The sequence below is a fragment of the Dromiciops gliroides genome, chromosome 1, assembly GCF_019393635.1.
Source record: "Dromiciops gliroides isolate mDroGli1 chromosome 1, mDroGli1.pri, whole genome shotgun sequence".
In the NCBI taxonomy this organism is placed as follows: Eukaryota; Metazoa; Chordata; class Mammalia; order Microbiotheria; family Microbiotheriidae; genus Dromiciops; species Dromiciops gliroides.
The window spans coordinates 46,544,066-46,571,560 of NC_057861.1; the positions used below are offsets into that span (position 1 = coordinate 46,544,066).

The window sequence follows — 27,495 nt, forward strand, 5'->3', positions numbered from 1 at the left end:
GCTGTGTGACCCTCGGCAAGTCACCTAACCCCATTTGCCTTAAGCATCCAGGGCCATCTCCAGTCATCTTGATATGTTATCCTGCCATTGGACCCAGATGACTGGAGGAGAGAGTGAGGTTGGTGACCTTGTGCAGCCCTCCCTTACTTAAATCCAATTCAGTGCAAGTTATACCCTCACTCAGATGTCATGGTCCTCTTTTTTTTTTCGGGGCAGTGAAAGTTAAATGACTTGCCCAGGGTCACATAGCTAGTGTCAAGTGTCAGAAGCCAGATTTGAACTCGGGTCCTCCTGAATCCAGAGCCTGTGCTTTATCCACTGCGCCAACTAGCTGCCCCTGTCACGGTCCTCTTTGAAAACAAAGGAAAAACAACAACAATAATATCCATTATGATGAGCTTCATCAGGTGGTCCAGTGGATAAAATGCTGCACCTGAAATCAGGAAGACCTGAGTTCACATGCTGCCTAGACAATTTTTAGCTAAGTGACCCTGGGCAAGTCACTTAATATGTTTCCTCATCTGTAAAAACAGGAATGATAATACCACCCAGGGTTGTGATGAGGATCAAATTAAATAATATTTATCTAGCTATACATAGCACATTAAGATTTGCCCTATTCTTTTTCACCCCAAGGCAATAGGGATCAAGTGACTTGCCCAGGGTCACACAACTAGTAAGTGTCAAGTATCTGAGGTCAGATTTGAACTCAGGTCCTCCCAACTCTAGGACTGGTATTCTACAAAGTACAATGTTCTTGAAGGAAGCTAGAGAAACTACATAAAGGAAAGTGGTTTTTCTAAGCTCCAAGACCACCAGGGTACCACACTACCTCTTCATGACCCTTTTCCTGACCAGAAACTATCCTCTTCCTCTCTTCTCCAGTCTCTGGCCCTATGCCCCAGGATGGACTGTGGACCCAGCTCTCTTGGTTGTTGGAGAAGCCCATTCATGGTCAGATAAAAGATTGATGGGTAATCACTCAATCAGTGAGTATTAAGCACTTACCATGTACTAAGCACTGTGTTGAGTGAGTTCTATGGAAACAATAAAAGTTTACATTGTATCAAAAGAGGCAAAACACACTCACACACTCTTAACACTAACCCTAACATTAACACTAACACAAGATAATTTCCAGGGTGGGAATGAGGAGAGAAGGAGACAAGAGTAGCTAGAAGATCAGGAAAGATCCGCTGTAGGAAATGTGGGAAAGCATTCTAGGCAAGAGGGACAGGCTGTGCAAAGGCATGGAGGTGAGAAATAGACTGTCTTACATGAGGAATAACAAGAAGAGAATAACAATCAGCATGTGTGAAGGGGAGTAATGTATATTAAAGCAAGAACTGTAGGTTGAAGTCTGGTTGTAAAGAGCTTCAAATGCCAAACAGGAGCCTGTATTTGATCTGAGAAGCCCACTAGAGTTTGGGTGTAGGCGTCCATCAGTCGTGGATGACCATGGATCAGCGCCTTGAAGAGCCACAGGCCACAGTGTGGCTGTGCAGTCCCATATGGGAGCCACAGCTCCTGAGTGATTTATAACCCGTAGGGGGCAGCTAAGTGACACAGTGGATAAAGCATTGTCCCTGGATTCAGGAGTACCTGAGTTCAAATCCGGCCTCAGACACTTGACACTTACTAGCTGTGTGACCCTGGGCAAGTCACTTAACCCTCATTGCCCTGCCAAAAAAAAAAAAAAGATGAAAAATAAAATAAATAAATAATAAATAAAATTTAAAAGATTTATAACTGGTAACTGACGCATCCCGTGTTGTATCTACCCCATGAGGAGTAGCTGGAGTGTCCTCTCCAGGGCACTGGCCTGGGCAGATCAATTGGAAAACAAGCTGTTGCCCCATGCAGCAGGTTTTCCCTCTCCACGACATTAGTGGATCCAAAGGAGAGGCAGAGCCAATACAGTTTGGCACCAGTGCCGCCGCAGGAGTTGCCAGAGGGATGTGATGTCCAACATCCAACTGAGTTTACTGAGCAGGGAAGTGACTTGGTTGGGCCTGTGTTTTAGGAATATTCCTTTATTGGTTGTGTAATCCTGTTATTGGGAAAGGCTGAGGCGGTTGGATCACTTCAACCTCAGCTCTGAGCTGTTAAAGTTCTGGGTAGAACTCAGAGAAAGCTAGGGGCATGAAGCCCTGGGCTTGGGATTAGGAAACCTAAATTCAATCTGGCCTCAGACACTAGCTGTGTGATGGTGGGCAAGTCAATGAACCACTTTCTTGAAAGAAATGATTATTAATAATGAATTACTATGGGGAGGGGGCAGGCAGGGGTTTTTTCCCTTCCTATTTCCTCTAGTCTCTGTAGGTTACTCAAGCAGCTTTTGAAGGACAGGGCTGATGATAAGATGGGGTTAACATTCTCCTCACTCTTGGGTGGGACCTCACCCTACCGGGAAAGCTTAATCTAGGTGAATGCCTGCTCATTGTTCAACTGCATAAGTGGTCTGGGTAGAGGTAGATACCTTTGTCTAGATTCCCTGAGGTGGGTGTGGTCTGGGTAGAGATGAGTCTCTTTGTCCAAAATGACAAAATTTGAGTCACATCATTAGAAATTAGAGCCCCTCATTAGAATAAACTCACCTCTGAGGCGCAGCTAGGCAGTGCAGTGGATAGAGCACCAGCCCTGGATTCAGGAGGATCTGAGTTCAAATGCAGCCTCAGACACTTAACACTTACTAGCTGTGTGACTCTGGACAAGCCACTTAACCCTCATTGCCCTGCCATTAAAAAAAAAAGAATAAGCTCACCTCTCATTATAATAGTCATTCTCTCATTAATTGTTTTGTTTGTTTGTTTTTTAGTGAGGCAATTGGGGTTAAGTGACTTGCCCAGGGTCACACAGCTAGTAAGTGTTAAGTGTCTGAGGCCGGATTTGAACTCAGGTACTCCTGACTCCAGGGTCGGTGCTTTATCCACTGCGCCACCTAGCTGCCCCTTCTCTCTCATTAATTGTTAATCAGTCAACTGGATATTTTCTTTTTCTTTCTTTCTTTTTTTGTAGTGGGGCAGTGAGGGTTAAGTGACTTGCCTAGGGTCACACAGAGAGGGCAAGCTAGGTGGTGCAGTGGATAAAGCACCAGCCTGGGATTCAGGAGGACCTGAGTTCAATGGGCCTCAGACACTTGACACTTACTAGCTGTGTGACCCTGGGCATGTCACTTATCCCTCATTGCCGTGGGGGGGGGGGGGAGGAGAGATTATATTTGTAAAGTGCTTTTTTTTTGGTAACCCTTAAAAGCTGTATTTCAAGGTACTTACTGAGATGTTGTTAGCCAAAGATCCTTTAGACTCCCTAAGAATACCCGGATCTCCAAAGCCCCTGACAGTTTCCTTGGGAATCCTCTGTGGAGTCAACAAAGGCATAAGGTGGGGAGTCAGGAAACTTGATTCTGCTTCCAGCTCTGTCACAGTGGTCAAATGCCTTCCGCTCTTTGGACGTGTTTCCCTAACTGTGTAATAGGAACATTGGACCCAGTGATCTCTCAGGACTGACATGTTAAGGTCTTTCGATCCCATTGCCAGGAACTTAGGTGGCCACTTGAAGGAAGGAGGATGATTTCAATTAAGGAAGCTCTACTCAGCCATGGGGGCCGGCAGTGGCTGTGGCATGGCAGGTTCCACATTCAAGTGCAGAAGGGAGCCTTCTGTGGGTGATTTGGCTGGGGCTTCTTTTAGGACTGGGTCCTCAGTGACTTAGTCCCTTCTCTAGGGATTGGAGGATCCAGTACCTGCTCTCCCAAGGACAGAAGAGAGTTTAGGTTTAGGCTCAATAAACCCTCAGCCTTAGTCCCAGGCCCTCCTGCGGGGATTAAAGTTGTCCCACCTACAGTAAAAGAGACTGAGGAAGAACTCTGAGCCAATGGCACTTTATTCAAGGGTTCCTGGTCCCCTCTAATGAAGTGGACCTCAGATCTTCCTCATGATCTGAGATACCCCCTTCTTCCAGGACCTTGTTTTTAATAGGATTTGATATGCAAAAGAGCCATGGTGAAATACAGAATCCCTTTGGTTGATAGACCTTGCTTTTGAGGGCCAAAAATGACATGTATCAGCAGGTAGGTCACAGATTGGGCAAAGCATGGAGCATCAGGGGGCAGCTAGGTGGAGGGGGCAGCTAGGTGGCGCAGTGGATAAAGCACTGGCCTTGGATTCAGGAGGACCTGAGTTCAAATCCAGCCTCGGACACTTGACACTTGCTATCTGTGTGACCCTGGGCAAGTCACTTGACCCTCATTGCCCTAAAAAAAAAAAAAAGCATGGAGCATCTCCACTGACTAGGTGGTCATAAAGTTGTCACCTGCTTATGCTGGACAAGAGAGAATGGTCTGGGGGTACACAAATAAGCCGGGGCACTTTCAAAAGCATCAAGGCATCCCACTCATACTGGGTTTGAACATGGAATTTAAGCAAAACAGGATGGAGATATCTTTGTGAGCATTCTCGTGGTTGTGCAAGTGAGCCTCATAACTTGGTAAACAAGTGGTGAACATTCAAGTTGGAGGCCCACTAGAAGAACCTATCTATCCCTATATGCTTTATCTATCAAACTGATTAACACTGGAGTAGCCTAGGAATCCAAATGAATGATTTCTCATACTCCCTCCCAGAAGCATAATATTCCACTTCTCACACTATTCTACCTCCACCTCTGCTAGGTGGCACCATAGTGCACAGAGCAATCAAACGAGTCAGGAAGACCTGAGTTCAAATGCAGCCTCAGACATTCATTAACTGTGTGTGACCCTGGGCAAGTCACTTCACTTTTGTTTCCCCCAGTTTCCTCCACTGTAAAAGAAGTATAATAACAGCACCTGCCTCCAAGATCAAATGAGATAATATTTATAAAATGCTTGAGGAGCAGCTAGGTGGTACAGTGGATAAAGCACTGGCCCTGGATTCAGGAGGACCTGAGTTCAAATCCGGCCTCAGACACTTAACACTTACTAGCTGTGTGACCCTGGGCACGTCACTTAACCCCAATTGCCTCACCAAAAAAAAAAAAAAAAAATTAAATTAAAATGCTTGGCACATAGTTCTCCACTGCGGAGAAGACTGTGGTGCTCACAACAGTGCTGACATGGGGCTTAGGATAACTCAGAAGTTTCTCCTGTGAGAAACAAAACCAAAGATGACCAGATAACAGGACAGATGTATTGAGGAATCTAGGAACTATAAAAGCTTAGATTGACTAACTAGATATCAGGACAGACATACGGAAGGAGTATGGGGAGATAAAATTCTATAGCAGGAAAGTCAATTAGGAGGCTTACTACCTGACAGGAGCTGGGAGACAGATAACCCCAAAGGTCAGGACATCATTTCAAAAAAATCCCCCTTGACTCTCAGGAATATGACAAGCATCCAGGCTTTCCCCACCCCACCCCAAAAGGGAACTTTCCATTTTCAGGTGGACACCCCATCTATCCTCTATACAAGCTTTTGCCTTCCTTCTGTTCTGGGAGGAGAATGTTTCTAAACCACCTTCTTCCCAGGGTTGAAGTCTTTGACTTACCCTTTGGTTACTTTGTCTAGAGACAAATAAAAGACCATTTTAATTTTAATTGGACCCTGTGCAAGAGTATAATTCTTTATTGACAAATACCTAAGGACCCCCCCCCCCCACACACACACCTTTTTCCCTGTGACAATGTCAACAAAGGTCCACTTCCAGTTGTATGTCACACTTATTTTGCATATGCTCCCTGTGATGTGTACTGGGCAAATTGCTTAGCCCTAGGCAACTACCTAAGACTGAAAATTGCTCAAGAGTCACAGATCTGCATTGGTAAAAGTTGTATTACCTGGAATTTCTGATTAAATTGCAGATCCAGACAAAATACATTTGAATATATATAATAGTAGTTTATACACACACATACATACACACAAACACACACACACATATATATATACCTCTCTCTCTCTCTCTCTCTCTCTCTCTCTCTCTCTCTCTCTCTCTACTATTCCCACCATTGTTTTCTTTGTTTGTTTGTTTGTTTTTGTGGGGCAATGAGGATTAAGTGACTTGCCCAAGGTCACACAGCTAGTAAGTGCCAAATGTCCAAGGCTGGATTAGAACTCAGGTCCTCCTGAATCCAAGGCCAGTGCTATATCCACTGCTCCACCTAGCTGGCCTCCCACCATTGGTTTTGTGGTAAAATAATGTGATTTGGCAGATGCCCAGTGGCCACCACCTGAAGATTGGAATTGATTGAATTGAATGAGACTGAGAGACTGAGAACCTACTTAAGGTTGATTAAATCAAGACCCACCTGGCTGGCCCTGAATGGAGTGTTGCTCTCAGAGGCTGAACCTACTTAAGGTTGATTAAATCAAGACTACACCAGGCTGACTCTGAGTGGGGTGTTGTTCTCAGAAGCTGTGGACTATGACATCAATAGGAGACCACCCTCAACCAATCAGCTTGAAGGACCTCCCCTTCTGAGGAGGGAGACAGGAAGTAGGAAGGTGAGGCTGGCTCCCTGGATCAGCCTTTTCTCATGCCCAGAGAGAGAGAGAGAGAGGGGAAAGTAAATAGGCTTTTCTTGCGTTACTGTATTCCATGTGTTGTCTTTACTCTTTTTTTTTTTTAACTTTTTTTGGTGAGGCAATTGGAGTTAAGTGACTTGCCCAGGGTCACACAGCTAGTAAGTGTTAAGTGTCTGAGGCTGGATTTGAACTCAGGTCTTCCTGACTCCAGGGCTGGTGTTCTATCCACTACACCACCTAGCTGCCCCTTTACTCTTTAATAAATTTGTGTGTGTGTGTGTGTGAGGCAATTGGAGTTAAGTGACTTGCCCAGGGTCACACAGCTAGTAAGTGTTAAGTGTCTGAGGCCAAATTTGAACTCAGGTCCTCCTGAATCCAGGGCCAGTGCGCCACCTAGCTGCCCCTCTTTAATAAATACTTAACCAACACCCCCTCCCCAAATAAATAAATACTTAAAAGCCTAAACTCTTGCTGAATTTATTAGTAAATCTTAGCTAGTTTACCCCCAAAACTGGGGGGGGGCAGGTAAGGACACACAATAGATTTTGTTTTGTTTTGTTTTGTTTTTGGTGAGGCAATTGGGGTTAAGTGACTTGCCCAGGGTCACACAGCTAGTAATTGTTAAGTGTCTGAGGCTGGATTTGAACTCAGGTATTCCTGAATCCAGGGCCGATGTTCTATCCACTGTGCCACCTAGCTGCCCCCACAATAGATTTTAAACATCACAGTTTCAATGTTGAGACAATGATCCAAGACAATCCCAAAGGACTATTGATGAAACATACTATCCACATCCAAAGAAAGAACTGATATTGATGGAACACAAACTGAAGGATGCTATTTTTCACTGTCTTTCATTTTTTTCTTTTATTCATTTTCTTGTACAAAATGACTAATATGGTAATGTTTTACATAATTGTACATGTGTAAGGGCTAAAATTCTAGCTAGTCTGTCTGAAATATCTAATGAGTGGTCCCCAATAAATTAAAAGCTTTAGCAAGAGTATTTAAGTGTTTAAGTGTTTATTAAAGAGCATTAGGATCAAAGAGAAAGGTAAAATAGGTTCAATTGGAACTGTTGGTCTTATATTCACAAAGGTATCTGAAACAGATAAGCATACAAAGAGATGAAAATACCAGTGCTTATTTGATTCCATCTTCTCAGCTTTAGAAAAGAGAAAGGTAAAATCTAACTCTTTCTTTCTTCCTTTCTTTCTTCCTTTTACGGGGCAATGGGGGTTAAGTGACTTGCCCAGGGTCACACAGCTAGTAAGTGTCAAGTGTCTGAGGCCAGATTTGAACTCAGGGACTCCTGAATCCAGGGCCACTTTATCCACTGCGCCACCTAGCTGCCCCAAAATCTAGCTATTTCTAAGAGACCCCATCATCCAACCCACCATGGTGAGGTCAGGAACAAAAAGGCCCCAACTTCTCCTATGAAACTGGATACATCCCCTACACACACACACACACACACACACACACACACACACAGTTCCAAGCTAATCAGCTGGTAGTTTTGATAGACAGTACCCACGAGCAAATGTCACTTCATGACACCAAGGACCTGACTGCATGGCTTGCCCTCAGAGGCCTTCTCCTCATGGCGGAGCTTTCCTACAGTAAATCTCCAGCAGGTGGCATCATTCCAATCGTTACACATGTATAACCCATATCTGATTGCTTGCTGCCTCGGGGAGGGATGGGGGGAGGGAGGGAAGGAGGGATAAAAATTGGAACTCAAAACTATAAATAAAAATGTTTATTAGTTAAAAAAAAGAAAATATATGTATAGCATTGTATACTATCAATCCAAATTTTACAATAAGGTACTGTAAACACCCCATAAAATAAAAAGAAAAAATTCAGACTTATTCTCTGGTATGAAGAGAGGGCTAAAAAATTTTCCAGATTGCAAGGGCACCACACCCCTAACCTCCTCAGGTAGAAGGAATATATATACATATTCATTTGTTTGTTTATTTATTTATTTATTATACTTAATAAATGTCAACTGAATTGAATTGAAGGCCAGTAAGTCCCTTCATTCAAGCCATTGGGTCAGGAGTGAAAGTCAATGGATCCTCTGGCAGGTGGGTCTGAAGGTGAGACCTGAGATTCAATGGGTTTCTCCAGTCAGTAGAACCTTTGATCTTTCCAAGTGATGGCCCTCAGGACAGAACAGTGATCCTTCAGCCATCAGCTAAGAGTGGAGGCACCCAGACTTGGGTTCAGCTCTTTGCCTAGAACTCCCTGTTAGAAGAACCCAGAAGACACATTCACCCACATACAGACTATTAGCACATCTGGTTTAGGAGAGAAGTTGTTTAGAGCCCAAAGAGATCACCTTGAACTCAAAAGGTCTTGGAAGGGTTCCTGGAAAAAGCAGAGTTGGAGCTAGGCTTTGAAGTTGGGGGAGCACCTGTAGAGGTCAGGAAGGTCCCTCCCATTGTCCCCACCCCCACCGACCTCCTGATCTCTCCCTCCTTTCCTTCCTCCTCCCTTCCCCCAACTCCAACACATATCATCATCTGGGTGTTTGAGTTTACTTCCTGGAAGTAGCCCCAAGCATTTCTGGAAGGTACTAGAAACCAGCAGAGCATTTCAGTCCACAGGCCACTGAAACAAAGGAGCTGGAGAGCCATGGTAAGAGACCCTTCCTCTATTTCCCTCCCTGCCATCCCCCTACTCTCAGTCCCAGGGATTTTTGAAGAAAGCAGAAGTAGGAAAGCCAGCCCCTACCAACCTCCTTCAATTCCTTTTGGCTCAAAAAACCCTGAGAGGTGTGTGTTGCGGGGTGGGAGGGGAGAGGGGGAGAAGTCAGGAACAATAAGCAGGAGGCAAAAGATAGCAGAGGGGAGGAAGGAGACCATCGAGGCTGGGAACACAAACTACATGGGGGAGAGAGAAGAAGCTTGAGAAGCAGACTGAGATTGGCTTTAGGTTTCATTTTCCAAGTAGCCAGAGCCACTGTGGGATAGAGATTAGTGTGGAAAAGTAGAAAGACTTGGAGTCAGGAAAATCTGGTTCAAGTCTTAGTTCTAACATCTCCTTATTTTGTACTTTTGGACAAGACATCTAACCACTCTCAGCCTCAGTTTCCTCATCTGTAAAATGGGGTGAGACTGTGCACTACTGACCTGATGTGATTGTTATGGGGATCAAATAAGCCAAGGTAAAGAAGCTTAATGGATTGGGCTGGATAACTTGCCATTGTCATTATTCACTGGGATCCCAGACTCATGAGACACAGATCCAGGCAGAGACAACAACAGACAGAGGCTGAGTCTAGGCCCCTGTGGGTTTGCCCAGTCCCAATCTCATCCTCCAACCAGGCCCATTTCTCCTTGGCTCTTACCTAAGATGGCAGGCCCCTTCTGTTGAATTTCACCAGGATAGCCCGGCAGAATCAGTTACTGGACTCAGAGGGCTTGTTTTCCTACAAGGCTCTGATCACTTCTCACCCAGCCCTTTCCATCTCTCCCTGCTCTTGTTTTTTCTCGACTCCCCAACGCCCACTCCCATTCATGCCCTAACTCACTTTTCTTTTTTTTTTCTCTTTCTTTCTTTCTTTCTTTTTTTTTTTTTTTGTGAGGCAATTGGGGTTAAGTGACTTGCCCAGGGTCACACATCTAGTAAATGTCAAGTGTCTGAGGCCGGATTTGAACTCAGGTCCTCATGAATCCAGGACCAGTGCTCTATCCACTGCACCACCTAGCTGCCCCCTAACTCATTTTTCTTAAATGCTATCGTGGTCTAGGGCAGCCCAAGTTCAAGTGAACATCGAACTAGAGCTATGGGCTTTGCTCGTAGCACACCATAGCTACCCTGGGGCAGCAGGTTATCCGGAGGAGGGGACAAAACATGGGGCCATGGTGGGGGGGGGGAGTGTGGGAAAAGGGAGATTGATAGCTAAAGCTTAGGGGGAGAGCCTGGGTGGTGGTGACCTCAAAACTGAGTTCCAAGGGGGTGGGGGCTTCCTGTGGGCCCCAGGGGTGCTGACTGCCAAGACAAACTAGGTCAGAAGGACTTGCCCCTACTTATGGGGCTGAGATGGAGTAGGCAATATTTGTGACAGCACTGAAGATGGTGCTTTGGTCTTCAAACCATCTCTCTCTCTATAGTTCAGTTGTTCCTGAGGCAGGGGTGTGCAAATAAATGTATAACAACCAGTTTGGGGGGAGGGGAGGGTGAAGGATGTATGCATGACACTTAAAAATTTAGTTGGCGTTATTAACATTTTCTGCATCACTTCCTTAAATTTAGGCAATTAATAAAATCAAGCCCCGATCTGTATGTATCACTGGTTGATTTCTGAAGTATAAATGTTAACACTGAAAACTGCCTCCATTACATCCCTGTGAGACCTCTCACCATGCTTCTGAGAAGTTTATGGCTCAGGCCCCTTCCTCTATAAAGGGGCTCTCTGTCTCTCTGTCTCTGTCTCTCTCTGTCTCTGCCTGTCTGTCTCTCCACTCTTTCTTTCTTTTTTTTTTTTTTTTGGTGAGGCAACTGGGGTTAAGTGACTTGCCCAGGGTCACACAGCTAGTAAGTGTCAAGAGTCTGAGGCCGGATTTGAACTCAGGTACTCCTGAATCCAGGGCCAGTGCTCTATCCATTGTGCCACCCAGCTGACCCTTCTCTACTCTCTCTCTACTGTCTCTCTATCTCTGTCTCTCTGAGCTGTGGGCCCATGAACTTACTTTTAAAAACCTTTCTAAAATTAAAATTGTATTGGTATATTTTATTTTTACATCGCCCAGATTTCTCCCTGTGTTTCACCCCCTTCCTCCTCCCAGAAAGCCATCTCTTACAAGAAAAAAAAATTTTTTTTCTAAAAGAGGAAGAGAAAAAAAATGAGCAAAGCAGATCGATATGTCGAAAAAAATTTGAAGACATATGCAATGTTCCACATCCGTGGAGTCTCTAACCCTGTAAAGGAGGGGGGTGGGTGAAGGTACTTTCTCATATCTCTTCGCTGGGGCCAAGTTTGTTCCTCATGATTTCACAACGTTCATATTAGATTGCTTTGTGAAGGTTCTTTACATTTACATTGCTGCAAACATTTCTGCTGTTTTCCTGGCTCCTTCAGTGAGCATCATCAGCTCGTAGATCTTTCTCTACTTCTCTGCCTTCATCCTATTTCTGGCTTCTTCCAGCACAGTCATATTCCTATATCCTTGTACCACAATTTGTCTAGCTCTCTTCCAGTGGACGTATCTAAGTTGTTTCCACTTCTGTGCTACCACAAAAAAAGTGTTGCTATCAATATTCTTTCATTCACGGAGCTTCTCTCTGTGTCAGTGACCTCTTTGGGGGCCTATACCTAGCAGCAGTATTTCTGGATCAAGCCAGAAGCTCACTCTCTAATAGCCCTTTGGACAAGGGAAGAGAATCTGGACCCCAGCGGGGAATTCAAATGGAACTGGGGAACCTGAGCAGTGTGTGTGTGTGTGTGTGTGTGTGTGTGTGTGTGTGTGTGTGTGTGTGTGTTTATTGCTCAGTGCATGTATCTATCTGCATGTTCATAATCTCTGACCAACTCTGCCTGTGTGCTTGCAGATAAGCAGATTTTGGCCTGATATCAGAAAAACAATTTTTTTTTTCTAACGATCAGAATTATTCAAAAGTAAAACAATCCCCTGGAAGCTGTCAAGTAGTGATTTCCCCATCCTTTAGAGGTTTTTGAGAAGAAGTTGGCTAAGCACCTATCAGGGACATTGTAGAAAGGACTCCTGTTCACACACAGGTTGGATTAGATGTCCTCTGAAGTTCAATCCATCTCTGAATTCTGAGATTTTGTGATGTTTTGTGTCTCACAGGAGAGTCATCAGGACTTTCAGAACCTTAAAGCTAAGTTCCAGGGCTTGCAGGCTGGGTTTAATGAGCTACCCAAGAAGCCACCACCACTCAAGGGCTCTCAGCTGCCAGGCCTGGGTCGAACCCACACTGTTTCTGAGAGTTCCTCTCCTTCTGGGGCTCCTGCTGCTAACCAGAGGGGACCTCCATGGCAAGGACAAGGGGCCCCGCCTAGCCCTTGGCTCCCTAAGCCAGGGAGAGGCTCTCAAGCCAGTACCAGGACCAAGGAGGCTCCCAGAGAGCAGCAGCCACTATGGAAAGTTGTAGGGAATGCTGGAGAGAAGGCATCCTCACCTCCTAGCCCCTTGGGCTCCCCAAAGACTCCTAGGAAAGAGCAAGGCTTGAGTGTCCCCTGCAGGAGACCTCTGCCACCTTTGAGGACACTTGGTCCGCAGCCTCCCAAGCCCCCCCTCCCACCAGGCAGCCTGCATTTAGAACGGTTCAGGAGGACAGAGACCATCCGCAGAGCGGCTACAGGTGGGTGCCGGGATCATGTCAAGAAAGTTTTGAGAAGGGTGGAAGTCCCTGGATCATGGTGGTCTGGGGAGGATGACACTCAGATTTTGGACTTGGGGTTACAGTACCAACATGACTAGGAACCAGTTGTTCTGCTCCCTATTTGAGAAACTGACTCGCCCATGGGGTTATCTAGCTAGTATTGAGGGTGACATTCAAATCCAGTTCTACCTATGGGAACTTCGTAGTTGGCTGTGAGGAAAAAAACACTTTAGATCTTCATTAATGTCATTTGCATGGCTCCAGTGGGTGGGTAATTGAGGTCTGACTCTCTTGAAGGTCTCAATTGTGCTGGTATAATTGTATGCAGGCAAGAAAACCATCTTGGGTGGGGAGACTCAAGTGACAGCATTTCGGAAGCCAGGATCCCTCTCCAGGAGCAACTGCCTGGGCCCCCCAGTTTCTCCCATCCCACAGTAAGTCTGGGTACTTGGGAAGGGTTGGGGGTACTTTGGGGAGGGTGTGGGAAGATCCTGTAGAATGCTGCAGAAAGCCCTAACCCCCACTCTCCTCATAGGAATCCAGATGAGATTTATGACGATGTTGAGCCAAGCCCCTGCCCACCAGGCCCCAAGAGGAGAGGTGTGTATTCATGAGGGAAGTAGAGCATGAGATGTAAATTTCAGGAAAGATGGTGTGGATTTTCTGATCTACAGTACTTTCTAGAATAGGGGAAGCTAGGTGGCACAGCAGATAAAGCATTGGCCCTAGAGTTAGGAGGACCTGAGTTCAAATCTCACCTCAGATGCTAGTTGTGTGACCCTGGGCAAGTGACAATTGCCCCAATTGCCTTAAAAATCCAGAGCCTTGCAAAAAATTTTTTTAAAAAATTGGGCAGCTAGGTGGCACAGTGGATAAAGCACCGGCCCTGGACTCAGGAGTACCTGAGTTCAAATCCGGCCTCAGACACTTGACACTTACTAGCTGTGTGGCCTTGGGCAAGTCACTTAACCCCCATTGCCCTGCAAAAATAAATAAATAAATAAATAAAAATTTTAAAAGATTAAAAAATAAAAATCCAGAGCCTGATGTATATCTTGCTACTGGACCCAGATGGCTCTGGAGGAGAGAGTGAGGTTGGTGATCTTGCACGGCCCTCCCTCACTGAAATCTAGTTTAGTGCATGTCATGACATCACCCTGATGTTATGGTCCTCTTTGAAAATGAAGGACTAACGAGAAGAGCAATTCAGCCTTTCTAGAGAACTAGCTCACTTCAGAAGCACTTCCTTCTCTGAGTGGTACAGTCGAAGTATGATTGGTTTCCTTTTTACAAGAAAACTGATGGCCCACACAGGATCTGGAGATGAGGGTCCTAGAGAGGGAAGCTTTAGCTAACTCCTGTGGTCATGCCTGAGGCCAAGTCTCCTTAACCTAGATAGACTGGTTAATCCATGAGGTCTGGGGACAAAAAAACTAGGCTGGTGGTTCTCAAACTTTTTGGTCTTGGCCCCTTCACACATTATTGAGGACTTTCCCTAAAGAGCTTCTGTTTAAGTGGGCTATATCTATTGGTAGTTACTGTATTAAAAATTAAAACTGATAAAATTTGAGAATATTTGAGTTCATTTTACAATAATAAACCCATTTTATACATGAACACATATAACATTTTAAATGAAAATAACCATTTTTTTAAAAATTGAGAACAGCATTGATTTACACCTTTTTATAAGTCTCTTTAATGTTTTTTTTTTAACAGTTTTTTTTTGGGGGGGTGAGGCAATTGGGGTTAAATGACTTGCCCAGGGTCATACAGCTAGTAAGTATCAAGTGTCTGAGGCCAGCTTTGAACTCAGGTCCTCCTGACTCCAGGGCCAGTGCTCTATCCACTGCAACACCTAGCTGCCCCTTCTTTATTGTCTTTAATAGAAGATAGTTGGATTCTCCTCTCTGTTTCTTTATTCACTCAGCCGCAATGTTATTTTGGTTGAAGTTAAAAAAATCCAGCTTCACACAGATATGTAGTTAGAAAATGAAGGCATATTTTAGGAGGCAAATATAGAATTATGAAAATTGTTTTGATCTCATGGACTTCCCCGAAAGGGTCCCACCCATTCTTCCCCCATTTCCTTATCTTCTCAGGATCTCAGGAACCCATTTAGTTATTCAAGGTGTATCTGGGTTTGAGGTTCCATTCACCTTTTTTTTTTTTTTTAGTGAGGCAATTGGGGTTAAGTGACTTGCCCAGGGTCACACAGCTGGTAAGTGTTAAGTGTCTGAGGCCGGATTTGAACTCAGGTCCTCCTGACTCCAGGGCCGGTGCTTTATCCACTGCACCACCTAGCCGCCCCCATTCACCACTTATTGACCCTGGGTAAGCTACTTTCCTTTTCTGAGTCCCAGGTCTCTTAGCTGTAAAACGAGCTCCGAAGCTGAGAGTTTGAACCTAGGTTCTCTGATTTCAAAATCAGCACCCTTTCATCTATGCAATATTGCTTCTTGTAGAGGTGGGCCTTATTAATCCTAATGCTTCCTATAAAGCTCTGGGGACTCATTTGGAGCTTCTGACATTGCCCTATGATTCTTAGTCAATTTCCATTTCTTCCTCACTCTACCCTGTTAGGTTTGTTGTCTTAGGGACAAGTGGCCTGTCCCTGGGTTTCCTCATCATGTGTGACACATAGGCACCCTCCCTCCCCCCACCCAACCAGTTACAAATGACTCCTCCTCCAGTCTTCATCAACTCCAGAAACTGTCTTAACAGGGCCACAGTCAGCCTTCTAAAGCAAAGTACTGAGTTGTTGGTGGTCATTGGAATGTCAACATAGACGCTGGATGGGCAAATAACCTTCCAGAGGGCCCGGGGGATTCTACCACATGGTTTGGGGGTTGGAGAAGGCAACCTTGGATATTCTTTCCAGGCTGCTTCTCTGACCGGTTTTTGCCTTTCCTGGCCTTTTCCTGAGGTCCCCAGTGCAGCTTGCAACATCTCCTCATTAGCACACAGTTGACCACAGCTTTGGTTTCCTACCACTGCCTCTCCTGTGTTTCCGGGCAAAGGTTGCAGAATTAAGGGTCTCTCATCTGTGGATCCCCCTTCCCCAGGGGATGAAATCTTGGTTGGGGTTGCTCTAGGGAGGGGTAATTAGTGGATGTCTTTCCAAGCCCAGAAGGGACCTGTCCCTCTTGCCTGACTACATCAGGTTTCATTCATTCCTGATCTTAGTGAACAACTCCACCTCCCCCCCCCTCCCCCCAACCACACTTGCACGGTGGTGAGTTGAAATGGATTTAGCCCTAGAGGATGAAAGGAAGCTCTGGTTCTTCTCCCCATTTGTTGTTGTTCAGTTGTATCTGACTTTTTATGACACCATGGACCATAGTGCACCAGGCCCTCAACCTGAAGGGCTCATCTTTTGATGTCTTATCTTTCAGCATCTTATTATCCCTGAGGTTTTCTTAGCAAAAATCCTGGAGTGGCTTGCCATTTCCTTCTCTAGTGTATCACCTTTTATCAGAACACTCCACTATGACCTGTCTATCTTGGGTAACCCTGCATGGGATCGCTCACAGTTTCACTGAGCTATGCAAGCCCCTCTGCTGTGACAATGCAGTGATACAAGGAGTTTTTCTCATCCATAGGCTCCCCCTCTTTGATTTCAAAGTTCAGCCCCAGGAACCTCATTCACTGCCCCATAAATCTCTGGCTTCCCTAGGGCTACTAGATTTGGAGTTCAAAGCTTTGAGACTTGCAGCAAGAGTTCTGTGTGTCCCTCTCATAGTTTTTGGTCAGCTCTGAACCAGTGATCTCTATGAACTCAGTGAGTTGTGAGCATCCCTTGGACTGTTCCTTTGGGGGTAAATTTGAGACCCTTAATCTCCTTCTTTCTTTCTGTTAGGGAGCAGCTGTTCCTCAACCCCCATCCAACTTTCCCAAATGCAGTTTCCCAAATGGTCTTTGGATCCTGATCTCTACCTAAATGTCTAGTCTGTCAGGTATTCCAATAACTCAAGCCCAAGTAGGTTAAGCGATTTGTTCAAAGTAGTTTCAAGACTGGAAACCCAATATTAGACTTCATGCTCTTTGCATTGCACCTGACAGTTGTCTTCAATTGTTTTTTCTCTATGTCAGTCAGTAGTGCTAAGGCTGAGATGGGGTCCTTAATTTAAATTCCAAATTGGGGGTGGGGAGAAGGGGGTCTTGTCTTAACCCCTAGGGCTCAGTTATGGTCAGCTTCCAGATCTTAGGGAGGGGTAGGTAAGGCCCGATGCAGGATCTATCTCACCATTGGCTCCCTGTCAGCTGCCATTTTCCAAGGGATTGGGATGCTATGGTGGCAAAGAGAATTGAACTTGGAATCACCATGAATCTCAGCTCTAACACAGCTGTTAGACCTCCGGGGAACCTCTTTCCTCAGCTATAATATGAGGACATTACTACATGCACTACTTCTCTCTCATGCTTTCTTGCGAAGTGCTTTCTAAACTTTCAGACACTATATACAAATGAATTATTCCTGTGCCTCAATCTGCCCAGTCCACCTTCACACACACACACACACACACACACACACACACACACACACACACACACACACACACCACCCCTCCCTCTACCTTGTAATGTGTCATCACAATAGCAACACAGTCCAGTTTTCTGGAAGGACAAAAATAATTTGACTCCAGGTGGTGTGGTTGAGAGTAACAGCACAAACCTATTATCAGATTGCTTGCTAGCCTTGGGAACAGGGAGGGAAGGGAAGGTGGGAGAAAAATTTGAAACTCAAAAAAACACTTTATGTGTAATTGGGAACAAAATTAAAAATAAAATTTAAAAGAGTAGCAGCACAAACTTAAACATGTCCAGTAATGACATTTGTGAAGGATGGATCAGAATTCAGCTTCAGAATCCATTTCCTTAGGTCTCCAAGTACCCAAACTATTTCTAGCCTTGGGTACCCGTCAAGCTGGTTCCCTGAACAGCTCACCTTCCCACAACTATCCAAGAAAAGTCTCTTCTGAATCCGAGGTGATGCAGTGCATGCACCTGAATAAGAATTCCATCACAAGTGGCTCGATAACCACCTGTGTACACCCTGTTGCCTCATTCCATCTTCTGATGCTCGGGAGGAGTCTAACCCTTCCACAACAGTCCCTCTGATACTTACGGACAAGTGCCAGATCCCCTGCTTAAGTCTTCTCCTAGCTAATTCTTTCAGGCTCACCGAGGGCAGGCTGTCCAAGCTATTCATTCTGGTACCTCTGTAGCTATTTCTTCATACGTGCTCCCCTCAGAAAGGCCAGCCAGCCAGCTAGCCCTCTTCTCATTTTTTCCCCCTTTTTTTGCAGGGCAATGAAGGTTAAGTGACTTGCCCAGGGTCACACAGCTAGTTAAGTGTCAAGTGTCTGAGGCTGAATTTTTCACAACCCCTACATTTACCTCTTCTTAATCTCTTTTTCTGTTAAGTCCCTACCATTTTTTGTCTTTTATCATGACCATTTTTGCATGAACCACTCCTTTGACATCTCTAATTTTCTTTTTTTGTGTGAAGCAATTGGGGTTAAGTGACTTGCCCAAGATCACACAGCTAGTAAGTGTCATGTATCTGAGACCGAATTTGAACTCAGGTCCTCCTGAATCCAAGGCTAGTGCTTTATTCACTGCGCCACCTAGCTGCCCCCGCCCTTATTTTAAAAGGTCCAGGTCTGGTTCATTATCCATATCCAGTGTCTGCCTCTAAGATATGTATATAGACAGATTAAGCCTGGAGGTTGCCCTTCAGTGTTCTGGAACAGGGTGTGGATGTGAGCAGTGGTGCCATCCACAAATAGAGCTGTGTCTTAAAGGCCCCTCACCACTACAAAGAATCTCTGGGCAGATCATCCATCTGTAACACTGCTACAAGACTTTTGGCAAACCTGTTTCTTTTAATTGGCTCCCTCCAGCCAGATACTTGACTCAGATGTGTTACTGTTCTTTAATCCCAGAATCCTGTCTTTCCTGTGAAAGACACAGAACCCCTCGAGTTTGTCCATAAATGACTTTGCTGTTAACTGTTAACTTGTAGGCATCACTGTTATTGTGGAGAACCAAGAATGGGGGATGGTGATAACACAGGTACCTTGATCCCCTTTGCCAGCTTAGCTGTTTGCCTTCCTCAGATGACCTACTGGTTGCAGAGAGAACTCTCAGGGATTTCCAACAACCTGGCCTGCAGCCGTGGTAACTTGGGCTTCAGGGAAGGGGTCTGAAAACTGAAAGGGGAGTCTGGGGGTGCAAGGCATCTGTGTCCTGTTCCAGCTATGGATGAAACTCTCCATCTTTAGGAACAGTTGGAAACCCTCCAAAGAGGCCAAGAAAGAAGACATCTCCAAATCGCTGAAGCCTCCAAATCCCCTAAAGCCGTACGAGGAGAAAGCAGAAAGGGAATTCAGGAAGAAATTTAAGGTCAGGAGAAAACATTTCTGCACCATCACCCTCTTCTCAGTCCAGTCTGGCCCAAGCACGAACTGGACCTGGTGAGGTTTTAGGGTCTGGGGAAGTTGATTTAGCAAAGTAACTGTAATTGTGGCACATTGGCTTTTACATTAGACTTTCAGGGATCCTATAAATATCTGGATGAATAACTGAGGGCAAAAGAAAGTCCCAGATAAATGACTGATGCTAGACTACCCTCCTGTGCTCTAGTTTGATGGGGAAATCGTGACTTTGACAAGGATGATGATTGACCCCAATGCCAATACCCGTCGTGCTGGTGGCAGAAACTTGGCTATCAGACGTGGGGAGATCCTGGATGTGATCCAGTTCACCAGCAGAGAACAGATTCTATGCCGGGACGTCAATGGAAAATGTGAGTTGCTTAGTACGCTCTGGAAAGGGGTGGGGCACTTGTCCACATCATTCCATTAAACCCATCGTTCTCTTTTTGTAGATGGCTTTGTCCCTAGAAAAGTTCTGCTCCCCCTGTAAGTGACACCAACCTGAGGAAACAAGGGCAAAAGTGTGGGTGTTGGGAGGGTTAGTCTTCTGGCATTGGCTGATTGCTTATGTCCATTCTTTGACAGGGAGACAGAAATATATGATGACGTTAGTTTCTAAGGTGGGTACCTGTTTTGCTATATATGCCTACCAGGCTCTGCTTCTGATAGGCAGTTCCACATCATCTGTGGGGGAAGAGCAGCATAAGGACCCAGGGCTGGGCCAGCAAGGCAGGTTGGCAAGGAGGCCATTTCAATCCAGCCCGTCTCCCAAGGGAAACGTAGGATGAGAAGCAATCGGAGCCACTGACGGACCTGAAGGGCTAGAGCCCCATCTTCCTTTGCAGAGCGTCCTTGGACCAGGCAATCTCTTCCTTCGTGGCGGGTCCAGAGAAAACTACAAGTTTCTTCTTCATGTATTGAACCCATTGACCTGTACTGTTCTCACGTATGAACACGATTAAATCTTCCTTTCTTGTGTTCCCGTCTCCTGTACCCTCCCTTTAGGAATGCATGGAAGAGATTTGGGTCAGAAGAAAGGGAGAGAGCAAGGGCAGATGCGCTGTGCATAGTCCAGGGGGCTATCTCACTTATACTTCCTTGTAGTGTGGAAGGGAACAGCAGTAATACCGAACTCACTTTTAAGAGTGTTTTTTTAGAAGTCAAAACTCTGGGCTGGACATTCAGTTCAAAGGAATATTGGGACATGCAAAAATAGTTATTTTGGTCTATCAAAAGAAAGCTTAGCCAAGACCAAGATAGAGGGAGATGCTGACTTCTTGACGAAGCAGCCCAAGGTCGGGGCAGTTAGGTGGTACAGTGGATAAAAGCACTGGCCCTGAATTCAGGAGAACCCGAGTTCAAATCTGGCCTCAGACACTTGACACTTACTAGCTGTGTGACCCTGGGCAAGTCACTTAACCCTCATTGCCCTGCAGAAAAAAATGATCCCGACCCTTTATTTTCTTCTTTAACGATCTAACAATCCCATTCAGCTCAAGTAGGATACTAAATTCAACACTATAAACAAAGACAGATATATTCAGAATATAATGAACAATTCCAACAGACTTCATGACAAAGTTAAGAGGCTTTCAGTAACTGGTATTTATTATCAAAGTCGTAATGTCAACAAGATGCCACAACTACAAAAAAAATTTCGTACATTGCAATCTCAATGCAAACAGTCAAATGGAATCCCAGTCATTAAAAAAGTAATTAAAATCACCCCAGAAAGCAACTGAATTTTAACATCTTTATACATCCAGCCAACAAATTAAAATGGTTAACAAGGAAAACAAAATACAAATTTGGAAGTCTGGTATTGATGTTTAAAAAAGGCAACTGCTTAAGCATTTCTATCAATTCGCACATCAATCTCTCTGCCACTGAGTTTTATCCCATTCATCATCCGGCAGGCTCTTTCTGCCACCTCTGGAGATTCAAACTTAACCACGCCACAACCCTTGGATTTGCCATTCTCCATCTTGATGTCTGCATACAACACATGGCCTGAACAGAGAAAAGATCAAACAGGATCAGCCCACCAGACCCACAACAAAGTCCCATGTTCTCAGATTTCTGGGGGTCAAATGCTACCACCCACATTCAGTCCAGAACACTTGCTGGATTCTGGGATGAGTCATACAGAAATAATTTCTTTTGAATTCTGCAGCACTGACAAATATTTCAAACAAGAACACTTAAAATGTGTTTTCTGTAGTTGACCTGCTGTTTCTCTAACATGTCTACCATATTTGTAAACCCATCAAAAAGCTGGCTAACAGCTATATTGTTCTTTAGGTTTCAGAAAATGTCATATAACACTTAACTCCCAATCAGATTTCATCTCAAAGGCTTTGGATTTCCCCCCCTTGATTTAGGTAGGCACACACACATATTTTTACATGTTATTTACTGAACTGTTCAAGGAACTTTAATGATAGTTCAATTATTTCAAAGTTCTATCAAATCAACGTAAAAGTTGATCTATTTGTAGTTATCAAATATGTCCACCATGAATCCAATTGGCTACAGGAATTTAGTTGAGATTTAAAGGGAAATAACTTCATTTATCTACTGTTAAGATCCTCTCAGCAACAAGAAAAATTTTATCTGTCCCCTGTAGTATCAGTATTTTAAAATGATTAAACAAGCAAAGCAAACTTACCAGGTCAAAAAAATTTTAAAGATCTTCTTTGCAAAACAAATATTTGTATGCAAATGTCTACAATCTACTAAGTTAAAGATAAAGTCAGCTTTAAAAGAAGCTTTGACTAGCCCTATTAAATAAAGCTGTGATTGACTAATCAGTTAGGCATGATCACCTAGGCATGAATAATAGGAACTTGCCCAGATAACGAGACCTCACCCATGCCAAGCTCTAAGAACTGGAAAAAAAAAAAAAGAAAAAGAAACCTTCTTTAATCCCACAAGAGTGCAAGAAAAGGAACCCTGAAGAACCAAGGGATAAGTTTCATGGGGGAAGAGAAGACTTCATGAACAAGTCAGCTGAGGGTATTCAGAGGCATTTAAGCTAAGGAAGGTAACAGCTGACAGACCCAGTCCTTGGATAAAATTCATCAAGCATTTAAATACAGAACACCGCAAAATTGTTAGAATAGTTAAAAAAAGTATCTACTACTCTGAGGCAATTTAAAGATGACATACAAAAACAAAACATTGGCAAACAATATGTACCTAACTCAAGAACTAGGGAAATGTCAAAATTTTAAAAAATGATTCAAGATGGGTAGAGAACTTCATAGGGGAAGGTAAAACAGAGAGAGAGAGAGAGAGAGAGAGAGAGAGAGAGAGAGAGAGCGTGAGCGCACGCGCAAGAACATTTAAAAATTTAAGTTAGGAAAGGCTGGTGTACAAGTTTAGCAATGGAAGCAAGCCACCTTGCTAAGCAGATGTGGAATGAGCACTGAATCAGCTAGGCACCTTCTAATAGGATGCCTGGGGAGGCAGTTTTATATCTGCAAAGGAAACCAAACCTTTGCCTGAAAGTGTTGATCAGTGTAATGGATCACTGGCAGCATTCACACAGGGCCAACAGAAATGTGCTCCATGATAATTCTGTCATGGGGAAGAAGTTGTTGAGTGCTGAGAAGCTGGAGTGACAGAATATAAGGCAGAGCAGCATGTATTGGGTCAGCTGGGCCCCCAGTATCACCAAGACTCCTGAGGGGACTCATGGAAGCATGACTAGGGAGTGTTTGTTTACTAGATGGAGAGAAAAGCTAAATCAGCCAAGTGGTGAGGATGTTTCTAGTGTTTACTAAGTATTTTATACAAATTCTATGAGTCTTCTACCAAAGGAAAATTCCAACTACCATGAACCTTCTTGCAACAGATGGATACTGGCAAACACCACTGATTTCCCCTCAAAACAAATATTTTCACCCCCAAATGCTAGAATTTCACATAATCTGGAAAGATGCTTATAAGTATCTTAAAACACTTACCACATTCATTGAATTTGTCTTTTAGCATTTTCCATGTAAAGTCAAAAGGGAGCTTAAGGGGAAAGAAAAACCACCACACTGTTAATTAAGAGACTACAGTTGTATAGCCCACAAAAAATCTCAATGTTCTTCAGTAACATTATTTCCAAGGTTAAAAATACAGCTTATCAAAAACAAAACAAAAATATAGCTTATTATAGAAAAGCCAATAAGGCACTGATTTCAAGGCTAAGAGATTCTTTGTTTTTAGTGAGGCAAATGGGGTTAAGTGACTTGCCCAGGGTCACACAGCTAGTGTTAAGTGTCTGAGGCCAGATTTGAACTCAGATACTCCTGACTCCAGGGCCAGTGCTCTATCCACTGTGCCACCTAGCTGCCCCAAGGCTAAGAGATTCTTGATCAAAGATGCAAACAGTCCAATGAACTATTTTAGTTAACATTCCTTTACTGTCAGTTCTGTGAAAAGAAGGGACCTCCTGAGACATTAACATGGAAACTCCCCATGGCAATGAAGGAAAGAAGAGGAAGAGGTTCTCTCTATTCGCTATTTTTAAGCAGATAGCTTAAACTGGATGAGCATCTGTCAGACACAAGTTGCACTATTTAGCCAATGAAGTACCTTCCAACTCTAGAATTACAAAATTCTGTTTTGCTGATTTTTGTGTCCCAAGTATTCTCCAAGAGAGGGGGGACGGTAAGCAGAGGTTCTCATTCCCTGTCCCTTTCTGTCATTAACATAGAAAGAAAAGCAAAACACCATGCTGCTCAGTTTGGGGTTTTGTTATATATTTTCAAAAAACCACTGAAAACAGCTAGCTCCACAAACTGGTTAGAGGCATGGCTGTGGGTCATGTAGGAGGGTAGAAAATAGGACATCTAACCACGGTTATAGTGTTAAACGGCAATGGAGCTGTGTGCCCATGAAAGTGATTAAGGGGGTCAAGGGCTGAGGCTGATGGCCTGGAAAAGACTAAATGGGCTTACTGAATTCTGAGTGCACCTGACCACTTTGCTAAGGGAGTAGGCAGGAAATAAAGCAAGAGAAGAATACTCATCTAAGTTCATGTGAAAGTGAACTGGAACCATTTTAAATATAGTTGGAAATCAAAGTCCCATGTACACGAAAATATTTATAGCAGAATTTTTTTGTAGTAGTAAAGAATTAGGGACAACGCAGATCCCTATAAACTGGGAAATGGCTAAACAAATTATTGTAGATAAAGTATGTTTCAAATGACATTGGAGATTCCTGCAGTAGGGATGACTGTATCGGTGCATATTACTGTGCTATAAGAAATGTCCCATTTATAGAAACATAGGAAAACTTATATGAAGTTTGCTGATGCAAAGTGAACAGAATCAGGAAAATATAACAATGTAAATGGAAAGATTAAAACCAAAACTAAAAAAAAAAAAAAATCAAGAAATCGGAATTAAAACGACTCCAAAGATAGGAGAATGAACCACACCTCCCTCTCTTCTTTGAAAGGATGAGAGACTCTGGGAAGTGAATCAGTAACTTCTCTAGCATGGAATATAAATCCAACATAAAACCCCACTAGTTCAAAACAGATATATCTATAGGATTTAAAAACATTGTTCTTCCTCCTGAAATTCCAGGGTCTTTATATAAATATGGAATATCTAATTGCTTTTCAGGCTATCCCACCCTCTACCCAGCCCTGATACAATGCCAATCAGAGAAAGCACTTTACTGTTTGTGGAATTGCTTAATTTAATTCGATTTACAAATCTGATGATGCATTCTGATAAGTTAAAGAAGGCAGGATCACTGATTTCATTTTAATGATCAACTGGTCCACATGTAGTTTATTCGATAATGTATGTATTATGCCTAAAAGTAAATGATTTATTGAAAAACATGCAGATGCAACACATATTACTAAATAAAGTCAGTCTGGCCTTGACTATATGATACTGGATTACAGAGGGTTTCCTGGGTTTTTGGACACTGAAAGAATAAGGCAAGAGTGAAAATAAAAGGTAGTAGAGACTTACATTTCTCACAAATATCTGGCAGGCTTTTCGAGCAACCCCAGGCACGTGGCCACCAGCACCTCCAAAAGACCCTGCAAAACTGCCTCCAAAGTTTCCCCTATCCATTTCCATAGCTCTGTCAAAGCTACCTCCCATGGCAAGTCCCATACGCTCCATTCCTGAACCTAGGGCTGGACCCATAGTAGGACCCATTCTTTCTATGTTATTGGCACCCATACGGTCCAATCCCATGCGCTCTATGTTATTGGCACCCATACGGTCCAATCCCATGCGCTCCATGTTATTGGCACCCATTCGGTCCAAACCGGTAGACATTCGATCCATAACTGGGCCCATGCGATCTATACCTGTTCCCATGCCAGCAGGTACCATACGATCCATACTTAGCCCCATGCGATCCATGGTGGTGCCCATACGATCTACACCTGATCCCATCCTCTCTATAGTTGAGCCAACTCGATCTATAGGAGCAGCCATTCTCTCAATACCAAAGCCCATGCCAGCCCCCATTCTTTCCACACCTGAACCTATCCTATCCATGGTTTGGCCCATCCTTTCAATGCTTGTAGTCATGTGATCTATGCCAAGGGGACCCATTCGTTCTATTCCTGACCCCATTCTCTCCACAGTTGACCCCATACGATCCATGACAAGGCCCATTCTCTCCATCTCAGACCCTACTCTATCCATTCCGTGGCCTAGGCCAGAACCCATTCTTTCCATCCCAGCACCACCTATACGGTCAATCCCAGGGCCCATTCTCTCGATTCCTGGTACACTGCCACCACCACCACCTAAAACAAGGAAAAAAAAAAAAGGGCTAAGTATTAGGAATTTTGGAGTGACCAATGGACTTGCCTTAAAATGATTCCAAATCTCTCCATAACAAAGGAAATTAAACCAATAAACTTTTAATTTCTCATATAAAACGCCTCTTTTTCAGGCCTCTTGGATTATTTTAAGAGAACCAATTTGTTACTCTGTTGGTCCTAAGCACTTTTTGGCAAGTTGGAAAGACAATTTTAAGAAGAATAACATACCTCATATAGATAATAATAAGGCAGATTTGTTTTTGTTGACTCTTCATGAACTCATTTGGGGTTTTCTTGGCAAAGATACTAAACTGATATGCCATTTCTTTTCCCAGCTCATTTTACAGATGAGGAAACTGAGGCAAACAGGGTCAAGTGACTTGCTCAGGGTCACAGAGCTGGTAAATATCTGAAGTCAGGTTTGAAACCAGGAAGATGAGTCTTCCTTATGCCAGGCTCAATACTACCTATTGTGCCACGTATAAAGTAGATAAACTTTTATTTACTAAATTCAAACCTACTACACTTCCCCATGTCCTACACCCAAAAGACAGGAATCTGTTTTAAAAAGAAATCATACATTGCTTCTATACTATGAGTTCACATTTCCAAAAATATGTCATTCAACCAACTTGAGAGTTAAATAAAAGTACTTACCATCAAAAGCTTTCTAAATAAATTAAAAACATGGGAATTGGGAAGACAATCTCATTTAGGGTGCTTTTGTTTTTTTAAAAGGACAGTTAAAACCTTTCCCATGGATCTTAGAATTGCCCATTGCTTAGAATACACTAACACTAGATGGCAAGTAGGTATGCTTGCTATTTTCTAGATACCAATGAAAAATGATACTAGTGATTATAGCTAGGGAAAACATGCTTTCCCTAATGAATTCTAGGATACTCAAAAACATGGGGCCATAATTTCGTTTAGAAGATTTGAATTATTATGCTAACAGACTGCTTTCCAAACCTGTACTAAATAAAGCCTTAACTGGTAGATTCAAATGGCTTCTTACCCATTCCCCGGCCAAGAGGTTCTCCAAAACTCCGAGCCATTCCCATCTCATTCCGAGCAAAGTCTCTCTCAAATCCTCCACCCATTCCTCGATCCATCTCTGTGGAAAGAATAACCTTAGGGGTTACAAGGTTCCTAGCCCAAGTTTGGGGCATTCCCCAAAGAATTAATCATCACAAAGATGGAATGGTTATTTCTTCCATAAGCAATTCTCTTTCTCATCCTTATTTCTTGAACAGTTTTCTTCAGAGAAGATCACAACATTTCATGAACACCTCTCCAAAGCATATGAACTCTGTTATTGTCCACTTGAGTAATATTCCAAAAGCAGAGGTGATTTTTGTTTTCATTGACATTTAGTCAGCAACTCAAAGGA

At 43.7% G+C, this 27,495-nt stretch overlaps 2 protein-coding genes across 7 annotated transcripts in view; one reads left to right on the forward strand and one right to left on the reverse strand.

The window, feature by feature from the left end:
* The first annotated feature begins 9,075 nt into the window (after positions 1-9,075).
* Positions 9,076-20,281, forward strand: PRAM1 (PML-RARA regulated adaptor molecule 1). Its single transcript, XM_043977303.1, has 10 exons — positions 9,076-9,152; positions 12,329-12,842; positions 13,192-13,297; positions 13,399-13,463; positions 18,986-19,046; positions 19,151-19,271; positions 19,512-19,674; positions 19,756-19,789; positions 19,889-19,923; positions 20,077-20,281. The coding sequence occupies exons 1-9, from the start codon at positions 9,150-9,152 to the stop codon at positions 19,920-19,922; spliced, it is 1,101 nt and encodes a 366-aa protein (XP_043833238.1). The 5' UTR covers positions 9,076-9,149; the 3' UTR covers position 19,923; positions 20,077-20,281.
* A 612-nt stretch (positions 20,282-20,893) lies between these two features.
* HNRNPM (heterogeneous nuclear ribonucleoprotein M) overlaps positions 20,894-27,495 on the reverse strand; it is a 42,342-nt gene continuing 35,740 nt past the window's right edge. For all 6 annotated transcript variants that reach the window (XM_043980483.1, XM_043980478.1, XM_043980473.1 and 3 more), the window contains 4 exons: positions 27,121-27,219; positions 25,291-26,084; positions 23,272-23,323; positions 20,894-21,313 (listed from right to left, as the gene is read on the reverse strand). In XM_043980483.1, coding sequence (XP_043836418.1) covers positions 21,150-21,313; positions 23,272-23,323; positions 25,291-26,084; positions 27,121-27,219 — 1,109 coding nt within the window. In that variant the 3' untranslated portion in view covers positions 20,894-21,149. The remainder of the gene's footprint in view (positions 21,314-23,271; positions 23,324-25,290; positions 26,085-27,120; positions 27,220-27,495) is intronic.

Excerpts from the sequence above, each read along its gene's own strand:
- PRAM1 (XM_043977303.1), top strand. Across the intron at positions 13,464-18,985 it reads ACCAGGCCCCAAGAGGAGAG|ATGACCTACTGGTTGCAGAG; the intron begins GTGTGTATTCAT and ends TGCCTTCCTCAG. Across the intron at positions 19,675-19,755 it reads CCGGGACGTCAATGGAAAAT|ATGGCTTTGTCCCTAGAAAA; the intron begins GTGAGTTGCTTA and ends CTCTTTTTGTAG.